The 25551-nt window shown below is 46.5% G+C and overlaps 1 protein-coding gene across 1 annotated transcript in view; it reads right to left on the bottom strand.

Annotated features, from left to right (window-relative positions):
• The window catches only part of LOC127007547 (contactin-3-like), a 249851-nt gene that overhangs the window by 134096 nt on the left and 90204 nt on the right, over positions 1–25551 (bottom strand). The window contains exon 3 of the mRNA XM_050878716.1: positions 24872–25086. Within this exon, the coding sequence (XP_050734673.1) occupies positions 24872–25086 (215 nt within the window). The remainder of the gene's footprint in view (positions 1–24871; positions 25087–25551) is intronic.

The raw sequence follows: 25551 nt of genomic DNA, 5'->3' as shown, positions 1-25551 counted from the left end.
AGATAGATATAGATAGATAAGTAAGCATGTAGATAGATTCATAGATTGATATAGATAGATAGATAGAGTGGGGTTGGTGAGTCGGTGTGTATGTATGTGTGTGTGTGTGTGTGTGTGTGTGTGTGTGTGTGTGTGTGTGTGTGTTAGGAGAGGGACCCCTCACTGTACACCGTCAACTTCATCAAGATTGGAACTTTTTTTTACGTTTTGGCCATAGTAGTGACTTGAAGGACATACTTACAGGTACTTTACGAAGGGGAAACTTATCAAAGGGCTCGTTAGGGTGCTCAAGAGTGAGGGTGGACGATACTCTTTTTTTTGCTTTTTTCCATAAACCACCGCCTTTTTCTTCTCCTCTCCCTCACTTAACTTCACTTCCTGCACTGAACACTTTTATACCTGTCGAAGAACCACTAAATTCACTCCCATATCACACGCATACTTTTCCTTATTCTTACGCCCTAAAATCAGTTATACAGAGATTCCACTTCACGGGAATAACACACATCTCTCCACCAATCCCCCAAAGTAAACCATTCATCATTACACTGACACAACACACATATCTCTCCCAAAACCCCTCAACACACACTCTTATCACCACACCGAAGTATAACACACATTCTCCCAAAATTCTCCACAACACACTAAAGGGGCTATTGCACTGGGCACATTTTCCGTGGATCTTCAGTCAAACCATGATTTCCGCTAACGTGGTTCTCAATTGTTTCTTGTTATTGCTGCTGATGAAGATGGTGAGTAATACCGTCTTCCTTCAGTGAAATCTACCGTAGCTTTGGATGATCGTGGACACGTTAGAAAACCACGGAAATATGAGAACCACACCAGCGGAAATCGTGGTTTGACTGAAGATCCACGGAAAATTTGCTCAGTGTAATAGCCCCTTAACCCGTCACCACACACTTCTACCCTAACTCCTCACACCAACACCGTGACCCCAGGCAGACGTCCTTACCTCTCGGTGTTCTGACCCTAAGTGCTCTCCTCCGTCGCGCTAGAACACACCTCATCTCTGTTTCTGGATTGATTTGATTGTAATTGTGGTAAAGAGAACACCGTTACCTGAGATCCAACGAGTGCCAAGTCATTCCCACGGCACACATATGCTTCCTTTTAGTTTTACATCCGTCTCTGTTCCTGTGTCGGAAATCTCACTCTTTTGCCTCTCACATCAACTATTTCCAAAGGACGAAAAGGAGATCAGTGCTATTCTAATGAGTGTTTTCTTACATTCATGGCACAAAGGAATGATCATACTACCACCAGGGTCATAAAACTACCCCTGGAAATGACCCAAACACCTACGAAAGCCCTGTCAAATGTGTGTCCCTGAGCGCCGAAATGTTGGAGAATAAAATAAAAGGCAGATGAAAAAGGGAAGGAGCAGAGTTAAGAATGAAAGAGAGAAGCAGAGGGAAGGGAAGAAATGCCAGAAGAAAGTAGGGAAGTGGTAGATGAAAGGATGGAAAAAGCAGAAGGGAGAATGAAAGGAGTAGTGAGAAGGAGGGAAAAAAGCAGAAAGGAGGTGGCGGTGCAGAAAACGTTGCCTCCTCTGCTCATTTGGTGTCGGGTGGTGGGACTGAAGGCGAAAAACGTTGGTCCGTCAGTGTGTGTTGTTGTTATCTTCCTCTGTGGGTTTGGGTGTTGTTTCTGCTCGTCTTGTCGCGTCGTGTGGGTCCGAGTCTTTTGTGTGACCGTCTGAGCGTGTTAGTTTCTTCTCTGTGCTTGTCAGTTGGCTGTCGAAGGTTTTGGTGGTATTTATAACTCATTCACTTTTCTCTCTCTCTCTCTCTCTCTCTCTCTCTCTCTCTCTCTCTCTCTCTCTCTCTCTCTCTCTCTCTCTCTCTCTCTCTCTCTCTCTCTCTCTCTCTCTCTCTCTCTCTCTCTCTCTCTCTCTCTCCATCCTTCCTTCTGTTCAAATCCTCGTTCTGTCTTCTCCTTTCAATCTTCTTTCTCCTTCTATCCTTCCATCTGCTCTTTCTCTCCTCTCTTCTGCTTCTTCTCCCTTTCTCAGCTCCTTCCCTTCTCCTGCTTTTTTCTCTCCTTCTCACTTCTCCTTTCCTTCTCCCTTCTGCTTTTTCTATCCTTTCATCTACCGCTTCCCTACTTTCTTCTGGTATTTCTTCCCTTCCCTCTGCTTCTCTCTTTTATTCTTAACTCTGCTCCTTCTCTTTTTCATCTGCCTTTTCTCCCCATCCCTCCGCTTCTTCCATCCTCCTGCTTCCTCCCTCCATTCTAGTTTTTCTTTATCTCCTCTCTGCTTCGTGTATCCTCCCTTCTGCTTCTTACATCCTTTCGTCTACTCCTTCCCTCTTTTCTTCCGTCGTTTCTTCCCTCCTCCTCCTCTTGCTCCTCCCCTCCCCATGAATCTCTCCTCCTCCGCCATTTTTCTCCTACCTGCCGATGGCCTAATTGTATACACCTGGCCTCCGATTACCTGCGAAGGGGCGCGTTCTTAGCGAGCTCATGGCGGCCGATCGAACAGGAATGGGGAGTATCTGCATATTGTCCCCTCCCTCCCTACATTCCTTCCCTCCCTCCCTCCCTCCCTCCTGCATTGCTCGTGTGTACTCATCTTCCCACTCCCTTCCTCTCCCTCTCTCCCTCTCCCTCCTTTCTTCCCTAAGGCACTGTATCTTATCTCTCCATTTTCTTTTGTTTGTTTTTCCTCCTTTTTATCAATTTGTTGTTTTTCTTTTTGTGTTCTTTCCTCCCTCCCTTTCCTCCTCTCTCCCTCTCCCTCCTCTCTTCTCTAATGCACTGTATTTTATCTCTCCATTTTCTTTTGTTTGTTTTTCCTTCTTTTTTGCATTTTTTTTTGGGTGTTTCTGGTTTTGTTTCCCTTCTTCTTTCCTCTTTGCTTCTCTCCTTTTTTCCCTTTCTCTTAGCATTTTGAGTCCTTTCCTTCACCTGGCTTCCTACCTCCCACCCTCCTCATTCTTCCTCTCTCTCTCTCTCTCTCTCTCTCTCTCTCTCTCTCTCTCTCTCTCTCTCTCTCTCTCTCTCTCTCTCTCTCTCTCTCTCTCTCTCTCTCTCTCTCTCTCTCTCTCTCTCTCTCTCTCTCTCTCTCTCTCTCTCTCTCTCTCTCTCTCTCTCTCTCTCTCTCTCTCCTCTCTCTCCCCTCTCCCCTCTCTTCTCTTCCCCCTCTTTCCTTCTCCCCTCTCCTTCCTTCTGCTTCTTACCTCCTCATCCCTTTTTTTCTTTCTCCTTCTCTCTCCTTCTTCATGTTGCTTCTTTCCTCCATTATTCTGCTCCTTTAATCTCCTTTCTTCTGCTACATTCCTCCTCCCTTCTGTTTCTTCTCTCTCCATCCCTATCCTGCTGCATCCTCCTTTCTTTCCTTCCTTCTTTCCTTCCATCCGTGCCTCCTTACCTCTCTTCCCTCTCCTCTTCTTCCTCCTGCTGTTCATCCACTCCTCTGCTTCTAACCTAACTCTGATTCTTCCCTTTCCTCCTGTCCTTCTGCCCTTGTCGTCTTATCTCTCCTCCCTCTCCTTACCTCTCTTCCCTTTTCTCTTCTTCCTTCTGCTGTTCATCCACCCTCTTTGCGTCTTACCTACTTCCCTCTGATTCTTCCCTTTACCCCTTTCCTTCTGCCATCGTCGTCTTATCTCTCCTTCCTCTTCCCTTTTTCCTCCTCCTCCTGCTGCCGCTCCTCTGCCACTCGCTCCCTCCCCCCATCCCTGCTTCGATGAATTAGTAGCGCCGTTGGTCCTCTCCCCATTAATAATTCCCGTCCGAACAGATTATACGCGCATTACTTGTATGTTATGAATGTGTTTGTCCCTCCCTTTTATTCATGGGCGCGGGTCTTAGGAGGGGGCGAAGGGAATTATGCAGAGTGAAGCGTTTCTCTGCAGACTCGGTAATTCTGTAGCCATCTCCTTCGATAGATAACACACGCGTACGTATATTCAATTGGTAGTGTGAGTAGTTAACCTTCATAATGACTTGTTGTTGAGGGAAGTGAAGGTGTTCTTGGTCAGTGTTTTTTTTTTATCACAGTAGAGGAAACAGTTCAAGGGGGAAAGTGAAAAGAAAACTAAATAGCCCCAAGAATGCTAAAAAAAAAAGTCCTAGAAAGAAAAAGAAAAACAGAAAACAGAAAACGTTCGAGGAAGCAAAAACGTACGAGAAATCAACAACAACAACAACAAAAAAACAGCCCGAGAAAACTAACAAACAAACAAAAAAACCCAGCCAGAGAAAACAAAACAAAAAATAAAAACACCCCGAGGAATAAAAAAAAAAAAAAAGCCTGGTATGTATGTATATATGTTTGTATGATGACACTGGTTCGTCAATGCTTTATATATGTCGACACGGATGTAATTATTTAGAGCGCTTCACCCCTCGGCCTCGTGCTCCCTGTCCGTGAAGAGAAGGAAAAAATGAGTCAGGGCAATAACAGGAAAACGAAGGCTTAACGACACGGGCAGAGTTAAGTTACTTTCCTCTATTTTTTTTTTATAACAAAGGAGACAGCTCAAGCACAAAAAAGGAAACAATAATAAAAAGAAACCCCACTTACTATTACTGAATTTACTATCACCGGTTATATAATTAAATATCTGCTATTCTTTCGTTGTCATTGTTTTTGTTACATTAATTAAGGTGCAGAGAAAGATCCAGAGAGGTACATTATTAAACCAAATATTAAAACGTTATTCAGCTTCACGCTCAGTACTTCAAGATATTCGTAGTTATTTTATCTTGTACCTTGTTAACGCTGCCTACTCGAATGATTTCCTCCAAAGAGCTGAGGCCTGTACTTGTGTCTGTACGTGTGGGCTCGGTTGTTTGCTCGTGTGAAGCGTGGCGGGGCTGTGGCAAGCATCATGGCTGGCTTTCCCTTCAAGATCAGAGGCTCTATGTAAAGAAAAAATGCCTACTTGCTCTTAACTTTTGCAACGGACATACACTGAAACATTAAAACATTTATTCACGTTAGCAGACATTTAATCATATAACCGGTGATAGAAACTCAGTAATAGTACATCTAGTCCCTTGCTACACCTGTCATCTCCAAGTCTGGCCCCAGAAAACTACATATAACACTACAATGATAATTATGAACACCTGTCCTGTGCAGCTCAACAGATATTAAGCTTGCGTCCCTCCACTTCTCCCCTGAGCGGCACGGACATGACTAAAGAAGAGGCTGGCATCGTGTAGCTCAACCCTGTCACTTATGCATCGCCCCGCCCTGGTATAGCAGCGGCTCGGGGGATTAACATTACTCGGCCTCAGCCTCCGCCTCGCCCGCTGCTGCTGTGCTGGTGGTATAATATTAATGTGCGGACTGTGGCTGTAGCGTGGATTTGTTAAAGTGGAAGGAGATGGAAGGGGAAAGGTTGTGGTGTTAATAGTAGTAGTAATGATGATAATGATAATAATAGAAAGATAATTTACTTCCACATCATGTAGACATTATTATTATTAGAAATCATCATCATTCTTCTTCTTCTTCTTATTCTTATTCTTATTCTTATTCTTATTATTATTGTTATTATTATCATTATTATTATTATCTCAGTCATCCTCACTCCCACTAATATATTTTCTTCCTTTTTCGCCTGAGTTCGCGCGCCTCCTCTCCTCGCCCTCGCCGTGTGCTCCGTGTTGTGTATCAGATGGACTTTGTTTCCCCTTTGGCTTCGCTCCCGCCGCGGAAAAGCTGGCGTCTGTCTTTTATTTCACGGTGCAAGGGGAGACACGGCCAATATTTTGTTATGTTGCAACCGCCGCCAAATGATTTCCGTGTGTGTGTGGGTGTGGGTGTGTGTGGGTGTGTGTGTGAAGGGTGCAGATGTTATGCTTGAGATAAGACGTGAAAGGTAATATGTTAGTCGACGTAGCAGAAGGGGAAATTTCACTACAGGACATTTGAGCAAGAGGCTTCACGTTTCCACACCGCTATTCATAAGTAATGCGTTGAAACACTATATTGTGGGTGTGATGGCAGAGGATTCACAGACAAATGTAGAGGATATTACGGCGGAGAGCTTCAGGTTTCAACACCGCCTGTCGTAAGTAATGCAAGGGAAAACAGAGTGTGTATGTGGTGGTAGTGGCTTTCGTTTTAGAGCAACGCGCGTATTGGTATTGTGAAAAGCTTATTCGGATCTATATATAGCCAAAGATGTTACGTTATAGCCCCATATTCTGAAACATTTCGGTACTTACACACACACACACACACACACACACACACACACACACACACACGATTGATAGTTTCTGTAGAGGTTGTGGGTGTTTCCAAGGATAGTTACAATAGCCAAGTGATATTTTGACAAGGCTTCTCACCATCACCATGAAAATCACTCGTGAGAAACCGACTAAACTGCGTTGTCGCTTTTGGGAAGATTTGTTGTGAGAGCCGAAAGCGTCTGGGAATAGGAGGCATGGTGCGAAGGACGAATTGGTATTATTAAAAAAAACTAATTGTGGTCTGTAGCAGTTGATTTTAGTGGCTTGAGGAAAATGGGTGTTTGGGTGCGATGAAAATCTGTTTATAAATACATCTTTTTGTTGTGAAAGCGGTTTTTTTTCTGTAAGTCTGATTTTTTTTTTATATTCCTGGAAGCCTGTTTATTTTTGTGGATGTGCGTGAAAGTCTGTCATTTTTTGGAGGTCTTGGATGCCTGACTTTGGTGTGTGAAATAGAATACAATAGAAAGAACGTACGTAAGATTAGTAAGACAGTGGCTCTTGCTGATTATATAGTGAGGGAATTTTGTGAGAGGGGTGTGGCAAAGGTTCTGTGATGACGCAGCGATGGCACCAGAAATTGTAGCGGAAACTTAAATAATGTGCCGGATAACGAAAGCGGCAGTAGCTTAATGGACCAGCAGCAAGTTTTCTATTCTCCTGGTATTATCTTAGAGAAAAAAATAGCCCTATGCCATTTTCAACAACTTTACCGTTACCATATTGTCACCATTCATCCATATATAAACCATCCATTTGCCACCACTTTCTGTCCATACATCGCGTCCCTTCCTTTCATACGATGTTGCCAGCGCGCTCCAGAGATTCATTTCCACGGCCCCTGCTCCTGTCTCTTCCAACTCCTCCCACGCGTGTTTCCCTTCTATTCAACAAGATTGGCAACATGATCAAATTTTCCCTTGCGATTTCCTTGATGCCTCTATTCTAAGCTCCTATGTCATTCAAGGCGGCTAGATGCTTGCTCTCTTTCCTGCTTACCACATATTTTGATTCGAAATATATGAAGGTAAAAGATGAAGCTGGGTATTAGGGAAAAAGTATGTATAGTGAAGAGGTGATTGTTTGTTGCCGGATAAGACACATGAATTGGTGGTTTTGGGAAGAGCAGGAAGTATTAGAGTGAAAACCGTAAAAGAAAAATGATGTACGTTGTTAAGAATCTTCGAGGAATGGAGGTTAACTGAAGAAAGAGTGACCTAAGTTGTAAATAATGAGACGGAAAGTGTATCTAAAGTCTGAGAGGAGAAAGGGCGTTAAGGCAAGATGATATTTTTACGAGAAAAAAATAATGAGGAAAAGTCGGGGTGAAAAGTTAAAAATGAGAAATATGTGATGGTCGTGAAATAAGCAGATCTTCCTCATCGGCTTATGACCACAGATGTTGCGCCGACTAAACGAAACTTTCATTTCTTCCTCATTCTCCTCACCTTCCCCCAACACCTCCCTCTCATCCCTCCGATTCCTTACACAACCACTGTCATTCTTCTCTCCCTCATTCTTCCCATTTTCACTCCCCGTTAATTACCTACTGTTCTATAACCCTCTTTTAGCAGCTCTCTCTCATCTCTCCCTTCCTTCGTTGCTCTCTCTCTCTCTTGTCTTAGCATCCTTACTCACCTCTCCCTCCCTAACGCCTCTTTCTCTACTCTTCTTTCTTTTTTTTACAGCAGAAGAGACAGTTCAAGGGCGTAAAAAAAAGAAAACAACAATGAAAAAAAAAGCCCGCTGAAAAAAACCCAGCTAAAAAAAAAGCCTCCATCTTTCCCTCACCTCTCCCCTCCTAACCTCTCCTCTCTTTCCTTACCCTTCTCCCAGTATATCTCTACTTTCTCCCAGCCTCCCCTCACCTTCCACGTTTTCCCTTTCCAAAATTATCTCGCATCGTCTCTCCCTAACCTCTCCCTCGTCTCTTCCTCCCTCCCTCATTTCTTCCTCCCTCTCTCTCTCCCAGCACCAGTCTTCCTTTTATCTCCCTTCCTCATTCCTCTTTCTCCTTTTTAACTCCCCTCTCCCTTTCCAAATTCCACCTCTTCCCATCATCTCTCCAACTCTCTCCTCCTCCTACCCCCCCCCCCCTCTCTCTCATCGCTTCATCTCCTCTCTCCCTTTCAACCCCCTCCTCCCCATCACCAGCATCCGTGTAATCCTAACGTTGGTGCAAGTCGATTAAGTTTGGATGTGATATGAGGAGGAGTTATTTATATCCGAGTGGTATTAGGTTTCCTGCATCCTCTGTTCACATTCATCCTTTCTCCGCTCCCTCCCTCCCTCCCTCCTCCCTCTCTTTGCTATTGGTCCTTTCCCTCTCTTCCGTTCCACTCTCTCTCTCTCTCTCTCTCTCTCTCTCTCTCTCTCTCTCTCTCTCTCTCTCTCTCAACTCTTTTTCGCCGCTCAAAAACTCGATTGGGCTTTTTTTTAACGTTTAATTTCGTATGATTTAATTCACTTTCATTTTCTGTTTACATGTGTTCTGTTTCTATGTCTCTCTCTCTCTCTCTCTCTCTCTCTCTCTCTCTCTCTCTCTCTCTCTCTCTCTCTCTCTCTCTCTCTCTCTCTCTCTCTCTCTCTCTCTCTCTCTCTCTCTCTCTCTCTCTCTCTCTCTCTCTCTCTCTCTCTCTCTCTCTCTCTCTCTCGTGTATATGCTACTTGTTAGTGTGTAATTCAATCGGTATTTTTTTCCCCTCCGTGCTTGTGAATATGTATTTTAATCAAGTTTTGGCGCCAATATTGCTTCGTTTCCCTTTCATGATCCACTGTTTTCATTTGCTGTTGAGTCGATGGAATGTTATTTGTCCATTAATTGCAGATTGTCACCTCTTTGTGTGTGTGTGTGTGTGTGTGTGTGTGTGTGTGTGTGTGTGTGAAGGAAAGCAGGAGGGGAGGAAAGGAAGGTAGGAAGGAGGGAAGGAAGTGAGAATGGGGTAGGAAGTGAGAAGAGGAAGACACTTAATAAAAGGTAATAAAGAGGAGTTCGAAGGACAAAAAGCAACAAGTATTCAGAGGGTAAAGAAAATGAATTAGAGGGAGACAATGAAAATGATGAACAGGGGCAAGACAACTGACTCGAAATAAAGAATGGTGAGTAATAAATGAAAGAAAAGAATTGAGAGTTGCTGAAGAAAACTGGCATTGAGGATTAAAAGGGAACATGGAGCAGATGGAAGAGATAATCAGGAATTTTTTTTACAGCACAAAGAGCATCTCAAGGGCAACAAAAAGAAGATGTAAAATAAAAAAGCCCGCTAACTGTTGCTCTCATATAGTAATAAGTATAGGGTAGCCAAAAGAGAGGTCAATTTCGGATGGAGAGGTGTCTTGATGGGAGAAAACTTGGTTGAATAAGAAAACATGATTGCAGATAAAGAAATTGGGTTGAGAAGGAAGATAAGAGATTGGGATAGAGAGACATTGGAGAGGAAGGAAGGATTGGATGAGGTGATGGGAAGCGAGTTAGAAAAGGAGGATAAAGGATTGGAGGAGGAAGAAAAGATTAAGATTAAGAGAGACGAGAGAGACGAACTTGGAGAGAGAAAGAGACATTGGAGAGGGAGGAAAGAAGGATTGGCTGAGGTGATGAAAAGTGAGTTAGAAAAGGAGGATAAAGGATTGAAGGAGGAAGAAAAGATTAAGATTAAGAGAGACGAGAGAGACGAACTTGGAGGGAAAAGGCTGGAGGCTAGAGAGAAGGGAGATATATTGGAGGAAGGAAGGGAGGAAAGGAAAACTAGGAGAGGCGTTTTAGAGAGTACCGGAGGAAGCGTAAAAATAGTAGTAGTAGTAGTGGTAGTATTAGTTTTAGTATTAGTAGTAGTTGTAGTAGTAGTAGTAGTAGTGGTAGTAGTAGTAGTAGTAGCCCTCGTCGTGTTTGTGAATGGGAGTGAATAGATTTTTTTGATGAAGCAGTTCTGAAACACGGATTGAACCAGTGAAACCGTCGGGCTAACTCTTTATTGAAACGGTGAAAAAGGATCTGTATAGCATCTCTCTCTCTCTCTCTCTCTCTCTCTCTCTCTCTCTCTCTCTCTCTCTCTCTCTCTCTTATCATTTCCCATATCTCGTTTCCCTTCCCTTCCCCATTACTGCACAGCTTCCCTCCTCCCGGCCTGCTACTGTCTTTCCACTATCTCCCCCTCCTCCCCTCTCCCCAGTGTAGTGTTCCCCCCAACCATCCGTAATGACTGCCTCCTCCCCACCCTCTCCTCTACCCTCCTCTCCTCCCATTTCAATCCTTACCTTCCATATCAAGAGTCTCCTTCTGCTCTTCCTCAATGTACAGAAGCAGCATTGAAGGCGATTATAGTAAGCTACCTGTTAAGTAATGCACACTTTTCGTCATGTATCTTCTCCAGTAACTTCATACAGTTAGGAATCATTGTATTAAGGAATAAAGTTTGTATCTGTGGCTTGGAGGGACGGGTGTGTACGCTCGGCGGAAGAGCGGATGACGGAGAGCGCGGCGAACGACGCACTCGTCCCTTTAAGCCGAGATACAAAACTTCTTTCTTAATACAATGATTCCTACCTGTATGAAGTTACTGTAGAAGATACTTTTTATGTGATTATATTTAGTATGCCTATGTGAATGGGCTATGTAGGAAATAATGACGGAAAGTGTGCATTACTCTATAGGTACTAGCCTACTATCGCCCTCAATGCTACTGCTGCACATTGTTTTGAAGGGCCTGTTCTACCTTGAAAACCGACAGTATTATTGTTGTACTTTGTTTTTAGGTGATGTCAGTGATTGTTAAAGTAAAGTGCCGTCATTCAATTAAATTACGAATATTTTTTTTTATCATGAAACTAGCAAGATTATCTCAATCATATATATTTTGTACGTGTCACTGATACAATGCATGATGTCAAGAACAGCCAATCAGGTGAGAGGGGGGCGGAGCTTAACCAGTATCGGGGAGGGGCTTCTCGGTGCAAATTGGCCAAGTTAATTTGGATAGACTAGAGTTCTAGACCATACAAATATACACTCTGTTTTTCCTCCCTCCCCTCCCTTGTACCTTCTCTACTAGCCCTCTTTCCCTTCTTGCTATTACCTCAAACAAACAAGAACAGTCAAGTAGATGAAGGAGGGATGTGATGCAATGAACAGGTGTAAAGTTCAGGGGATGTGGTGAGTGTGTGAAGTGTTACATGCACCATCCACACGCCATGATCATTTCTTCTGTGGTGGGAGGGAGGGGCTGGGGGGGAGAGGGATGATGTAGCTAGGTAGGTGGAGATGCAGTGTGATGGACAGGTGGGTGTGTTTGAGTTAAGGTGATGCGTGACGTCAAATGTCAGGTGTGTAATGCGTCTGTACGTCCTGATCAGCGCTTTTATAGTGAGAAGGAGGGACTGTGAGGGAGGGATAGGTAGGTGAGGGCATGGAGGGGATGGGGATACGATTTGATGAACAGGTGTGCGAGTTAAGGTGATGTGAGTCGGGGAGGGTGAGTGTTCTATACATCTACACACCCTGATTTTCGTTGCTGCTTTGGGGGGGGGAGGGGAAGGGTGCGTGCATGGGTGGATGGGGGTGCGATTTGAGACAGGTGTGTTTTTTAGTACAGGTGATATGTGTCGTGTGTTGTCAGGTGTTTATGTATCAATACGCCCTGATTTTCGTTTTTGTGGTGTGATTGTATGCAGGGGAAGGGGGTGCAATGGGATGGACTGTTGGGTATGTTTGAGGATTCGTAACATGTGATTGAATGTGAGGTTTGTTATGCCGGCAGACTCACCCTGCACCGCTGTGGCTGGGAGGACAGGTAAAATACGACCCTTTTATCTGCGTTCGCTTTCTCTCTGCTTTGTAACTTCGTCGGAGAGTCAGGTGGCCTTTTTTAAACCCTATAATATGAAGCTCCCCCCCCCCCCCCACACACACCCACACCCAAACCCACGCACCTCGTTTCCCATGCCCCTTTTTCTACACGACGCACTTTTTTTTTCTCTGACGCTCTGATCTTTTCCTCATCGAGTCTACCGCCTTACTTTGTTACGCGAAACTTCATTATTGTCAACCCCGCACCCCCTCCCCCCTCTCTACTTTCTACTCACTTTGTCGGCACAAGGCAGAGTTTTTTTTTCAGAATTCACTCCTTTTATTTTTTCCTCCCCCCTTTCTCCACCACTGTCCTTTGAAGAAGCGGCACGTGGCGATGTTTTTTTACTTATCCAATTTGTTTTGAACCCCTTGGCCGGCGTGATCTTTTATATGTCAAGAAATGGGAAAACAACTTTGTCGTCACAGCAACAAATCATGAAAAAAAATCCAGTTTGTTTTGAACCCCTTGGCCGGCGTGATCTCTTATATGTCAAGAAATGGGAAAACAACTTTGTCGTCACAGCAACAAATCATGAAAAAAAGCTGAAAAAAAGTATATTCCGGATGACTGACGACTTGCAGATGATTCGTTCGGAATCCCAGGGAAGAGAATTTACTTTAACCCCTTGTCTCCGGATTTCCTACAAGAAGACATCACCAAGCTACAAGAATGGAACAAAAAGTGGCTGCTACAATAAAATGAAGAAAAACGTAAAGTCATGCACTTTGAGAGGGAACATCCAGCATACCAATACCACATGGAAAGCACTCCACTATCCACCACAGAGGCAGAGAAAGGCCTGGGAGTGTATGTTACCAGGCGACCAGTGAATGCCAAATACGTGCCAATCGCAGCGGACGGGTTAACGACTAACTGGACCGACGCCAACAACAGCAGCAGCAGCAAGACGAGCCCCGCCGCGCAATGAGACGCAGGCACGAGTGAAAACAGACATCCGACTAAAAAATGACGCGTTCAGAATCCTTGGAGAGATTTCACTTTAACGGCTGACTGGACTAAAACCACCAACAATAACAACAACAGCCGCAGCAAAACGAGCCCCGCCGCGCAATGAGACGCAGGCACGAGTGAAAACAGACATTAGCGGATGACGTGAATAATGACGTTTGGTAATCTGCCTCGGAAAATTACTTAAGTGAGCTAAGTGGCGTTCGTGATTCATGGCAACGTGCGGCGCGTGATGAGTTTGGACCCGGCCCCCAGGCGCCCTCTAGCGGTATTTTGGGGACGGTGTTTAGTACCCGGTGTGACGAAGGGGTGGCTGGCGTAGTGGTGGGGACGCTGATTGGATAACGGATTGAAGCCGAATGAGAAGCCATATGGTGAAGAACAGAGCCTCAGAAGGTGCCGTTATGTTGTCTGGTTAGCGTCCTGATAACCTCCTTACCTCTCCTCGTCATTCCAAGCTCGGTATTATAAGACACTTTATCTTATCACATCAGCTATTACTAAAGGCCAAAGAGGGGGTCAGTCGGGTTCTAATGAGTGTTTCTTTAGGTTCATTGTACAGAAAAAGGGTCAAACTACCACCAGGGTCACAAAACTACTCCTGGAAATGCCCACAACTCCTACGAAAGCTTTGTCAAATAGGTGTTCTTGGGCGATGAAATGTCTTATAATACGACCCCTTAAGGTTTCTCTCTGGTCAGGTGTGCGAATCCCCCTTGAGTCTCATTAGCTTGGCAGGTAACACTCTCCTCTGAGAAGACATAGTGAAGAAGTCTCTAGTTAGTTTTCTGTAGTCTCCTCGTTCCCGTGTAATTCCTCTTATCAGGTATTCGAGCCCCCCCTTTGTCTCACTAGCTTGGCAGGTAACACTCTCCTCTGGGATGACATAATGAAGAAGAGTCTCCAGTTAGTCTTCTGTAGCCTCCCCGTTCCCATGTGATTCCTCTTATCAGGTGTTCGAGGCCCCCCCCACCCCCCCTTGAGTCTCACTAGCTTGGCAGGTAACGCTCTCCTATGGGAAAACGTGTTCAAAAACATTCACCGGTAAGCCTTTTGTGGTCTCCTTGTGCCGTTGGGATTCCTGTTTTCTCTCTGCTCAGGTGTTCTAGTTCCCTCCCCTCCCTGAGTTTCACTAGCGTGGTAGGTAATGCTGTCCACTCGTTTGTAGTAGTGGTAGTGTTAAAAGCGTTCCGGTCAGAATTTATGACATGGAAAGCTGTTTCGAATTAACTAATGAATTATAATTTTGCAAAAGCATCACGTGAATTTTTTTGTTGAACGAAATCACGGAAACAGTTTATTCACACAATATAATTTAGAAGAGTAATGTTGTAATGCATCAAAAGCGTCTTTCAAGCAACATTTGTCATCATTATCATCATCATCATCATCATCCATCTAACAACATGTCACTATTATAGCCAATTCGTCTACCACTTGTCACTATTACTATTTTTTTTATTTTTTTATTCACAGAACGTTACATGTAGTTGTTTTGCTGCGAGATATCGACGTATGTGTGTGTGTGTGTGTGTGTGTGTGTGTGTGTGTGTGTGTGTGTGTTGGTGATGGTGGTGAAGGCTGATTGAGTTCGGCTCCAAATTGATTAGTACTGATTCATGTAACTGATTTAGGCTTATTGGAGCTGTTGTTTTTAGTGTTATTCTGTATTTTTTGTGGGGCAGTGAGTAAAAAATGCATGTTCTCTTTCCAGTTCACCGATCTAATGTATGTGTATAATTTTTTGTGTATTATTTTTCATACGTGTTTGCATTGATTAGCACTCTCTATAATCAAAATGGATGGATGTTTTTTGTGTGTGTGTTTTTAGTGTACGGATGGACGGATAGCACACGGAATGGTTGTGGGGAAAAAAAGTGAACAGCGGTAGAAGAACAGAGCTTACGAGAGCATAGAAAGGGGAAAGAGGGAGATCGTAGGAAAGAGGAGCTAGTGGTTGAAAGGGAAAACATGGAACAGGGAGAGAGGAACAGGTTGGAGATGAGCTTACGAGGAGAAAGATAGAGAGTTGGAAAAGGGAGATTGTTGGAAATGGGAGCCAGGAGGTGAAAAAGGAAACATGGAACAGGGAGAGAGGAACAGGTTGGAGATTGGCTTACGAAGGGAACGATAAAGAGTTGGAAAAATGAGATTGTTAGAAAGGGGAGCCAGGGGGTAAAAGGGGAAACATGGAACAGGGAGAGAGGAACAGGTTGGAGATTGGCCTATGAGTAGAAAGATAGAAAGTTGGAAAGGGGAGCGAGGAGGTGAAAGGAGAAAGCGTGAACAGGGATTGAAGAAACAGGCTGGAGATGAGATAACGAATAGAGAGATAAAATGTTAAAAGATGGAGAGAGTAGAAAAGGGAGCCTGGAGGTGAAAGGAGAATGATTAGACAGGGATGGAGGAAACTGGCTGCAGATAAGATTAGGAGTAGAAAGATAGCTGGACGTGGGAAAGTGAAGGAAAGTGGAGTTAGGGGAGATACACTAGGTTGAGAATGGGCAGGGAGGGGACTGTACCTTGAGGGAGAGGGAGCTGTAGATGTCAGTTATAATCAACCCTAAAATCACTGGCAGACTTTAAACTGTTTTTCGCCTTACACATAATCCACTTCCAATTACATCTTTATCTGCCATTTTACGCCACACTATTGCTGACAGAGAAAGTAGATACATAGACCGGATGTGGCCATTAACCCGGAAAAGTGGTTCAGAGAAATATCGTAGGGAACTGAATCTGGCATACCCATATATTTTCTTACGGTACAGTAGGCAGCTCAAGGGCAGAAAAAAAGGATGCAAAATAGACGTTTAAATATTGTTGGAACTGATATATATGGAATAGCCGAGGAAGGGAGTGTTTGTCATATTGGCGTGGGTGATGGGTGGACTAACTAGGAGATAATGTGGATGTGTGGGTGAGCTAAGTGGGTGAGAAAAGGAAGGACTGTGATGGGTGATGGAAAGAGTTGGTAAGGGGATGTGAGGGAGAGGTGTGTGTTTAGAAGGGGTGACGGTGGGAGAGGTGTGTATTTAGAAGGGGTGACGGTGGGAGAGGTGTGTGTTTAGAAGGGGCGACGGTGGGAGAGGTGTGTGTTTAGAAGGGGTAAGAGTGGGAGAGGTGTGTGTTTAGAAGGGGTGACGGTGGGAGAGGTGTGTGTTTAGAAGGGGTGAGGGTGGGAGAGGTGTGTGTTTAGAAGGGGTGACTGTGGGAGAGGTGTGTATTTAGAAGGGGTGAGGATGGGAGAGGTGTGTGTTTAGAAGGGGTGACTGTGGGAGAGGTGTGTATTTAGAAGGGGTGACGGTGGGAGAGGTGTGTGTTTAGAAGGGGTGACGGTGGGAGAGGTGTGTGTTTAGAAGGGGTAAGAGTGGGAGAGGTGTGTGTTTAGAAGGGGTGACGGTGGGAGAGGTGTGTGTTTAGAAGGGGTGACGGTGGGAGAGGTGTGTGTTTAGAAGGGGTGACGGTGGGAGAGGTGTGTGTTTAGAAGGGGTGACGGTGGGAGAGGTGTGTATTTAGAAGGGGTGACGGTGGAGAGATGTGTGTTTAAAAGGGGTGACGGTGGGAGAGGTGTGTTTTTAGAAGGGGTGACGGTGGGAGAGGTGTGTGTTTAGAAGGGGTGACGGTGGGAGAGGTGTGTGTTTAGAAGGGGTGACGGTGGGAGAGGCGTGTGTTTAGAAGGGGTGAGGGTGGACGGAGGGCAGTGATTGGCAGAGCACGGCAGGTGGCGGACAGGTGTCTCTAATATACCCATTTGTTTGTCTTGCAGTGTGAATCGTTCTCTCCCCTTTACTGAGCCGTGTGTGTGTGTGTGTGTGTGTGTGTGTGTGTATACTATATAACTGAGATACCTGTCTATCCTTTGTTTGCACTCGCCATAACACCCAGCCAGACGGTCAGTTACACACACATGCCAAAGAACGGAACACAATCCAAACTGACACAAAACGTTGACACTCCACCAGGAAAAGCGGGGAAAGCGTCATCGTAGGTAACCCGCGAGTGTGTGTGTGTATCCGTATATATTATTTTGGTCGTGTATATCGAACCGTCCGGACACTATACGCAGGACAACGAACGCTTTAGCCAGGTGGACGCAAAATGTAGACACGCCGCTGGTCCAATAGGAAACTCATCACGCCGGGCAATCCAGGAGTGTGTGTGTGTGTGTGTGTGTGTGTGTGTGTGTGTGTGTGTGTGTGTGTGTGTGTGTGTGTGTGTGTGTGTGTGTACGGTGAACGATACGCGACTCCCGGCATAGGAAGAGGAGGGGAGACGGGAAAGTAGGAGGGGAGGGGAATGGGTGAGCCGGGCCGTCCCAATCAGTGCCTCCATCACTCCGGCTTTGCTCTCCGTCCGTCAGCCGAACCTGTGTCCCCCGGCGCCGGCTCATTCACCACATTTACGCCGAATATCACTATGACTTCACTGTTGCTGCGGGTGTCGGTCCTGCTCAGCCCCACGTTAGCAGCTCGTCATCCCATGCTCTTGCTCTTGCTGTACAGGTGACCCGTTGGAGAGTCATCCCTTGCTACCCCTTACCCTCAGTCCTTACCATCGTTGCCGGATATTATCGTAGTATCCAGAACATCGTATTTTTTGGTTTCTGACTCGTGACTATTGCAAACAAACACCAACAATTACCGAATTTAACGAAAGCTATAAATGAATCTCGGTATCGGACTGGGGATGACAGTTTGTGGTTGTAAATGGTTGTAAATCGGAAAATATAAGTGGCTGAGTACGACAATCTGGGAACGCTTTTTTTTTTTTTTTTTTTTTTACAACAGAGGACACGGCTCAAGGGCAATAAAAAGAGTACAAAAAAAAAAGCCCGCTACTCGCCGCTCCTATAAAAGATAAAAGTAAAGAGTAGCCAAAAGAGAGGTCCTTACCCCCTAGCCGTTCATCCCCAATCCCTTCCCCCCCTTCCCCTTCCCCCCCTCCGTTTACTCCCTCCCCTATACCCTCTACCGCTAACCCCTTCCGTTTTGCTTCCTACACCCTAATAACTTTACCCTTTTCCATTTATTCCCTACCTTTAACCCCCTTACCACCTACCCACTTACCCCCTAACACCCTTACCCCCTACCCACTTACCCTCTAACTCCTTTCTTCCTACCTCCTTACCCTACCTTACAATAGTCTTAGATTAGCAGACCCATATCAAACCCTTCCCGTAGCCCTCATCCCTCAGTCCCTTCTCCGTTATGAATGAACGTCACACCAGCATTCCCGTTGTCAAGTCTGTCCGCTGTTTACTTATTTGGACTGCCTCAAAACCCCATGTCCGTATAAGCTCGTCCGTAGCCTTTCAACATGACCCCCATTTCATCAATGCTATGGCGGCACCCTTCAGTCCTTTGATTACTACTGTGTGCCTCCCAATGCCTCCACCCACCCCCCCTTCCATGCCAGCCAGCACCCATATGTTTGCAGCTTCTACCGCCCACTCTCCCCCCCCCCCCCCCTGTCTAGTGCTACACGCCTCGGTATCAGCAGCATGCATACCCCGCGTGTCCTGTCCTGCCATGTCCAGTTTAGGCTGTCACTGCACCGAGTTCCGCACTCACCCATTTATCGTGATCGCATACAAATGAACGCCATCACCATCGCCGTCACTATGTACAGATGTAACACTCTCTCTCTCTCTCTCTCTCTCTCTCTCTCTCTCTCTCTCTCTCTCTCTCTCTCTCTCTCTCTCTCTCTCTCTCTCTCTCTCTCTCTCTCTCTCTCTCTCTCTCTCTCTCTCTCTCTCTCTCTCTCTCTCTCTCTCTCTTATCCACCCCCCCTGCCCCCCTTGTCAGTGATATGTGCTGTGATATGTGACGCTTCCTCTCTCACGTTGTTGCTCTCTCCTGTTCGTGGATAATCTCGCTCTCTCGCCTCTATTGTATCGTGTGGTGATTGTTATGCGAATCCCCAGTCACTAATCCAGGCCAGCCCCAAGCAAGTCCTCCTCCTCTTCTCTCCCACCTGTATATTATCGGGACTTTTTGCTTACATTATATCAGGCGTCTTTTTCTCTGCCTCTATCCACCCATGACACTTATAATTATGGCTGGTATTACAAGACACATTGCCATATCACGTCAGCTATTTCTAAAGGTCAAAGAGAGAGTCAGTCGGGTTCTAATGAGTGTTTCGTCAGGTTCATGGTACAGAAGAAGGGTCAGACTACCACCAAGGTCATAAAACTGGTACCCCTGGAAATTCCCACAACCTCTACGAAAGCCTTGTTAAATATGTGTTCTTGGGCGGCGAAATGTCTCATCACCCTTTCTCTCAAACCCTGAAGTGCCTTGCTTTAGCGGCTAACTGCTTCCTTGTTCTCTTACCACCTCTTCTCTTAGCCACCTGATGCTACTCCAACTGAAGCTTCTGCTGCTGCCTTTTGCCTCCAGGAAGTGGCGTATCCTTTCTTGGCTCTTTCTCGTACTGATCTGTATTTTCATCCTTCCATTGCTGATAATCTCGCTGCTGTTCTTCGATTTTTTTTTTTTTTTTTTTTTTTACAACGTAGGAGGCAGCTCAAGGGCACACACAAAAAGGAAACAATAATAAAAGAAGCCCGCTACTCGCTGCTCCTAAAAATAATCCAAGGAGGTGGCCGAAAGAGGGGTCTATTTCGGGATGAGAGGTGTCCTGATACCCTCCTCGTGTAAGAGTTCAAGTCATAGGCAGGAGAAAAATAGAGATTCCCATTGCCTCGCTTCTTCCTTCTCCATGTTAATAACCCCTTGTCCTCTTAGCTCCCGTTTCCTCCACATACTCTCAATTCACTGCCTCGCCAGATACACAGATGCATAGGTCGCCTCAGGTCCCCTCTGCTCCCTCTCGTTTACCTCCGCTCCTGTCAATATCCCTGCTCATTACCCCGTGTTCCTATTAATATCCCCGCCTGTTCTGTTTCTGCCAATATCGCTGCTCCTTACCCCTGTTCCTGTCAATATCCCTGCTCCTTACCCCTGGTCCTGTCAGTGTCCCTGCCTCTTGCCCCTGTCTCTGTCACCGATCCTTCCCCGTCTCCTCCTCTTCCCCCGCCCATCGCTACTGTGTACTCTAAGTGGTGTGTTCCACGTCCCACGCAAGCCGTCACTCAAGGTTGAATCGGGCAGCCTCGTGTGTGTTAATGTGGATGTGTGTGGGTGTAGGTGAGTGTGGGTGTGGGTGCTGTGGGCGTGGGCATGAGGGTGTGTGTGTGTGGGTGAATGAACGCAATGGCTGGTAATGTAGGTGTTGGACTCCGGAGGGTAGAGGTAAAAGCTTTCTCGTAACATTATTTTTGTTTTATTGACACAAAAAATATTGGTTGCTCACAGGTGTGTAAATTAACATAACGCCTTACATGCGCGCGTGAATACACACACACACACACACACACACACACACACACACACACACACACACACACACACACACACACACTTACAACGTCCTTCATAATGTGTTTTATAAGCGTCCAGAGTAACTTAACACAGTATCATGAAAAAAAGATGGGTTAACTTAAAGATGAGTGCCTGCCTGTCTTAAAATAATGAAAACGCACGTAGGCCGCAACGATCATTCTCCTCAGTACTGCCAACCAAGCAACACCAGACTGAAGAACTGTTGTGGCACCGCGGGACACAGCGTCACAATATGTCTCCCCCTCAGCCTTCGGAGGCACCGCCCGGAGACTCTTCTTCGCCCGGACGATGGGGCGGGTGACGCATGTACAGCTTGAACAGGGTCTTGCGGAGCCTCTGCACGTACCTGAGTCCCCTGCGGAGCGGCTGCCGAACCACAGACTTGTTTCCCATGGCGTCTTTTACCCATGTTTTTAGGTCGTTGGGGTACGGGTAGCCTCGGGTTTCCAAGATGGCCGCCAGCCTCCCGACGCTGTACACGTCTGAGTACTCGGAACACCTGGCGCCCCGCACCACCTCGGGGCACAGCCAGGGGTACAAGCCTGGGTTGTCGCCGGTGTCCCGAAGCAGCGGTGTTCGCGTCTGCCGGCACAGCGTGAAGTCCGTCAGTGTCGCCCTGAAGATCCTCATCCCCGTGGCTGAGCATCTGCCTTCAGGAGCGAGGCACACGCTGGACAGCCGGATGTTGTTGTGAACGTAGTTATTAAAGTGGATGAGTCGGACAGCTTCCATCACCTGGGCCAGTACGTGGAGCCGCTCGAGCGCACTAAGCTTCTCGTGTTGGCTGTAGTGGAGAAGAGTATCGCCCGCAAACCTGGTCACCACCGCCACATGCTCCACGTCCACGCCCACGAGTTCCTCAACGCCCGGCGCCTGGTTGATCGTGAGGCTGAGGGCGTGAGTCAACAAGGGCGGCACGCTGTGTATGGGGAGGTCAGGGTCGTGGAATGTCACCAGGTAGTCGTAGTCGTTCCCCTTTTCACGCATGGCTGTCCCGCAGAAATTAGCCTTAAAGTCTTCCTCCTCGGCTACATTGCGCAGGTCTCTCAGATGGGAAGGATCAAGCACTGGAACGCTCATCTCGCCCAGCACCGCGGCTCGTTTGCTGGGTCTGTGGCACTGGCAGAACATTGGGGGCGTGCAGTCACCCAAGAGACCTAGGTCTCCCTCCACCGACCAGTTATCCCACAGCCACCTCCTCCGCCGCCTCTCCACCCGCTCGTAGCTTCCAGGCTCATAATCGCTGAAGTGGAAGTCTTTTATTGAATCCTGCGGTATGATGAACGGCGGTGCTGCTGAGTTACTGTTGCTGCTGCTGACGTGGCCTTCATTCCCTGTGCCCCCGCCAGCCTCACCGATCTGCTGGTCCTTCGTAACACCGCTACTGCTCAGGGCTCTGCTCATGCCACTGCTGACGCCTCTGCTGCTCTCACTGCCGCCATTCTCACGCTCGTTTTCAGATTTTATAAAGTCTGCGTGACGCTTCAGCTTTTTAGGTGGAGCTTCTGTCTCGCTGTCAGCATCCTCGGCGTAGTTGTATGTCGTGTGAAAATTTCTACCACTGCATCTGCTACCGATTCTGCATACGCATGATACACAGCAAGTACTGATTATTGAAGCGTTCTTGCACTTACTGACATCACCTCCACTCTCATCATCATCCTCGAGCTTGTTCTCATTTCTCTCTGCTGCAGCGGAAGAGATGGAGGCAGCATCAGAAGCAAACTCACTCTCCTTGACGCTCTTGCCTGTTCGTTCCTTTTGCTCTCGTTGGTGTTTGTAGAGTCTCGGTGACTGATCGTGTTGGTGCACCGTCAGGCCGTTTGTGTCTTCCTCAGCCTCGGGAGACTCGCCACACCACAAGCCCGTCATCACTGCCTCTGCTTAGTAAATAGGACAGCCGCAATCTTTACCAGACAGCCAGTGTGTCTTGTGGACGGCTACGGTGACGCGCGAGTGCAAACTGTAGCGGCAGGATGGATCTAACTCTTTTGTCCTTAGTTGTTCAGTAGTTATGATCTCTCTCTCTCTCTCTCTCTCTCTCTCTCTCTCTCTCTCTCTCTCTCTCTCTCTCTCTCTCTCTCACACACACACACACACACACACACACCATGAAAAATATATATAATGGTGCCCGTTCTTGCGTGAATATCATGTTGCGTCACGTAATCTGGTCTTTGAGGGTGACGAGCTGCTGGTAATGAGCTTTGTCATACCATCACATTTACTCCCCCACCCCACCCCATCCCACCCCACCCACCCCACACACACATACACACCCTCTTTCTACTTAGCGAACACGTGACCTTACACAGGACACCCACGGTAGGCTCAGCGGGTATTGCCGGGAATTAAGGTGTAGTCCACATACCTACACGTTGGGTCGCGGACGTAAAAGAGAATTCCAGATACAAAGACTAGCGCTGAAGTGTTAGTTTTGCAATATTTTACAATAGGATTATTTTCTTTAATTCGGATAAAACAAAACAATAAGTGCTAATAATGATAATAATAAGAATCATCCATCATTATTCTTATTCTTTTTCTTCTTCTTATTATTATTATCTTTATTATTATTATCATTTTTCCTTCGTAATTCTGGGAAGCGGAGTGACACAAACGGTATTTATACTGGTTGAGTTGTTTTGTTGTTGTTTGTATAGCTTGCGGCGCCTTCGGCATTAATGTACATATATTAACATCATCACCAACACCACCACAGCCTTCACCACCACCACCGTTACAGCTACCACCACCATCACCACCACCATCACCACCACCACTACCACCATCACCACCACCATCATAATGTATACCGTTAGCTTAAATTTCTTTACTCATCAGCGTCCACTCACGCCGCCTGACTCACTAAGCAGCAGGTGGGCCAGACGCTGTTGTGGCACCCTCCCGTACCGCCGCCGCCACCCTCTCGTCACTCCCGCAGGCTCCAGAGCTTCCTCACTCTTTATTCACAGACGCATGCCTCCCCCTGCCTCCCCCCCACCCATCACACACACATATACCTGTCCTCCCACCCCCCTACGCCTCCCCACCCTGACTCTGCTCCAATTTATACCTTTCTGTTTATTCACTATCTGTTCTTACATATTTATCTTTTATCTCTAGCTCTGTCCATTAATTAAATTTACACAACTTTATCTATATCCAGGTATCCGTTACTACACCTGACTGTACTTGTCTACACACACGCACACGCACACACACACACACACACACACACACACACACACACACACACACACACACCGCTTTTAATCAACAGTGACAGCCACCCAGCTAGTCTATATCCACCCACCCAGACACACACACACACACACACACACACACACACACACACACACACACACACACACACACACACACGCCTCGGATAAACAATCTCAGCTCCTCGCCGTACAGAGATAATCAACAGACTCCCTTCCTCCCCTCCTCCCCTCCCTTCCTCTCATCTTCTCTACCTTCCTCTCCCTCCCTCCCTTCCTCCACAGCTCACCCAATCATCCCTAAACTCAATCTTCCCTCCCTGCCCTCCTCCCCATACGCCCCCTCTCTAACCCTTTGCCCCCCCCCCCCCCTCCGTAGACACCCTTCATTCCTTACATCACTCACTCCTTCACTTCCCTTCATCAGCCACTCGCTACCCGGTCTCTTCTCTCCTTTCTGTATTCTCCTCGCATCAGATTTTTTTTTCTCTCCCGCCCACTCGCTCGTCCTTTGTTTTTTTACTATGCTTGTTTTCGTTTCACTTGTCTTCTCTTCCTCCTCTTTCTCTCACATCCTTTTTGCTGCTTCTTCTCCTCTTTCTCCTCCTCCTCCTTCTCTTGGTCGTGTTCGTCAATTCGTTCGTCAATTTTTTTCCCTCTCTGAAACATCTACCGCTCCAATTTCTGCCTCCCTTACTGCAATTTTATTTTTTATTTTTTCCTTTTGCGGCGTCCTGTTTTGCTTCTCTTTCTTTCCCTTCTTGCCGCCTCGTCTCTCTTCTTTTACTTCACTTTTTCTGGTTCTTATTCTTCACTACCATCTTATTTTTTTTCCCTTCCACATCCGTTCCCTTTTACTTTTTTACCTTTCACTTTTTCTTTTCTTTTCTTCCTTGTTTCGTCTCCACGCTCACACCTTTTCCGTCCTTCCTTCTCCCTCCCGGCGTTGCCATATTCTCGTATTCCAAACATCGCATTTATCAGTTCCAAGGCCCAAACCTCTCGTAGCCACACAGATAACGCGATTCCAGTTCAATTTATCGTTAAAAGCGTTACTTGTTGATGTTTGTTTACGATAGCTGTGAGTCAGAAACTGAAAAATGTGATGTGCTGAGTGGCTGAGTACGATAATTTGATAACGCTGCTCCCTCCCCCTCCCATCCCCCCTTTTCCCCTCGTTGCTACTCACCGTACACGTGCAGCTTGACCACGGAGGTGAGGGAAGGTGAGCTCAGGAAGTCGACGCGGCAGGTGAAGTCCCCGCGGTCCTTCAAGGTGACCCGCTCCAGGTTGAGGTGCACGAGCTGGGGCTGCGTCAGGTTGAGGGACACGCGGTCCTCGTACTTCGCGTCCCTGGTCTTTGGAGTCCCCGCTCGCCAGAAGTCCCCTGTGCGTGCGTCATAGCTGCGGGAGGAGGAGAGGGAGGGTTGTTAGCTGACGGAGAAGTAAAGGGGAGGGTTGTTATAGGTGAAGGAGAAGTATTTTTTTTTTACAGTAAAGGAGACAGCACAAGGACACACAAAAAAGGAAACAGCAATAAAAAAAAAAGCCCGCTACTCGCTGCTCCTGTAAATGGGAGGGATGTTAGCTGGAGGAGGAGGAAAGAGGGGGTTATTAGGTGACGGAGAGAAGGAAAAGGAGAGATATTAGCTGACGGAGAGGAGGTAAGGGCGGGTTGTTAGCTGACGGGGAGCTGGCAGGAAGGAAGGCAAGGAGGAGGAACCAGGTAATAATGAAAGAACATAAGAGGTATTTTTTATTTTTTTTCCTTGGTGTTTCATGCTGTGGGAGACAATGGGAAAGGTGTCATATTAGTAGCAATGTTGTATAAGTGGCACCATCATCATCAACAGTAATTAGTTGTATTAG

Source organism: Eriocheir sinensis, chromosome 35 (assembly GCF_024679095.1).
Source record: "Eriocheir sinensis breed Jianghai 21 chromosome 35, ASM2467909v1, whole genome shotgun sequence".
NCBI classification, from domain to species: domain Eukaryota; kingdom Metazoa; phylum Arthropoda; class Malacostraca; order Decapoda; family Varunidae; genus Eriocheir; species Eriocheir sinensis.
Note: the sequence above shows the minus strand (reverse complement) of the source record. Positions and strands in the feature narration are given on the sequence as shown.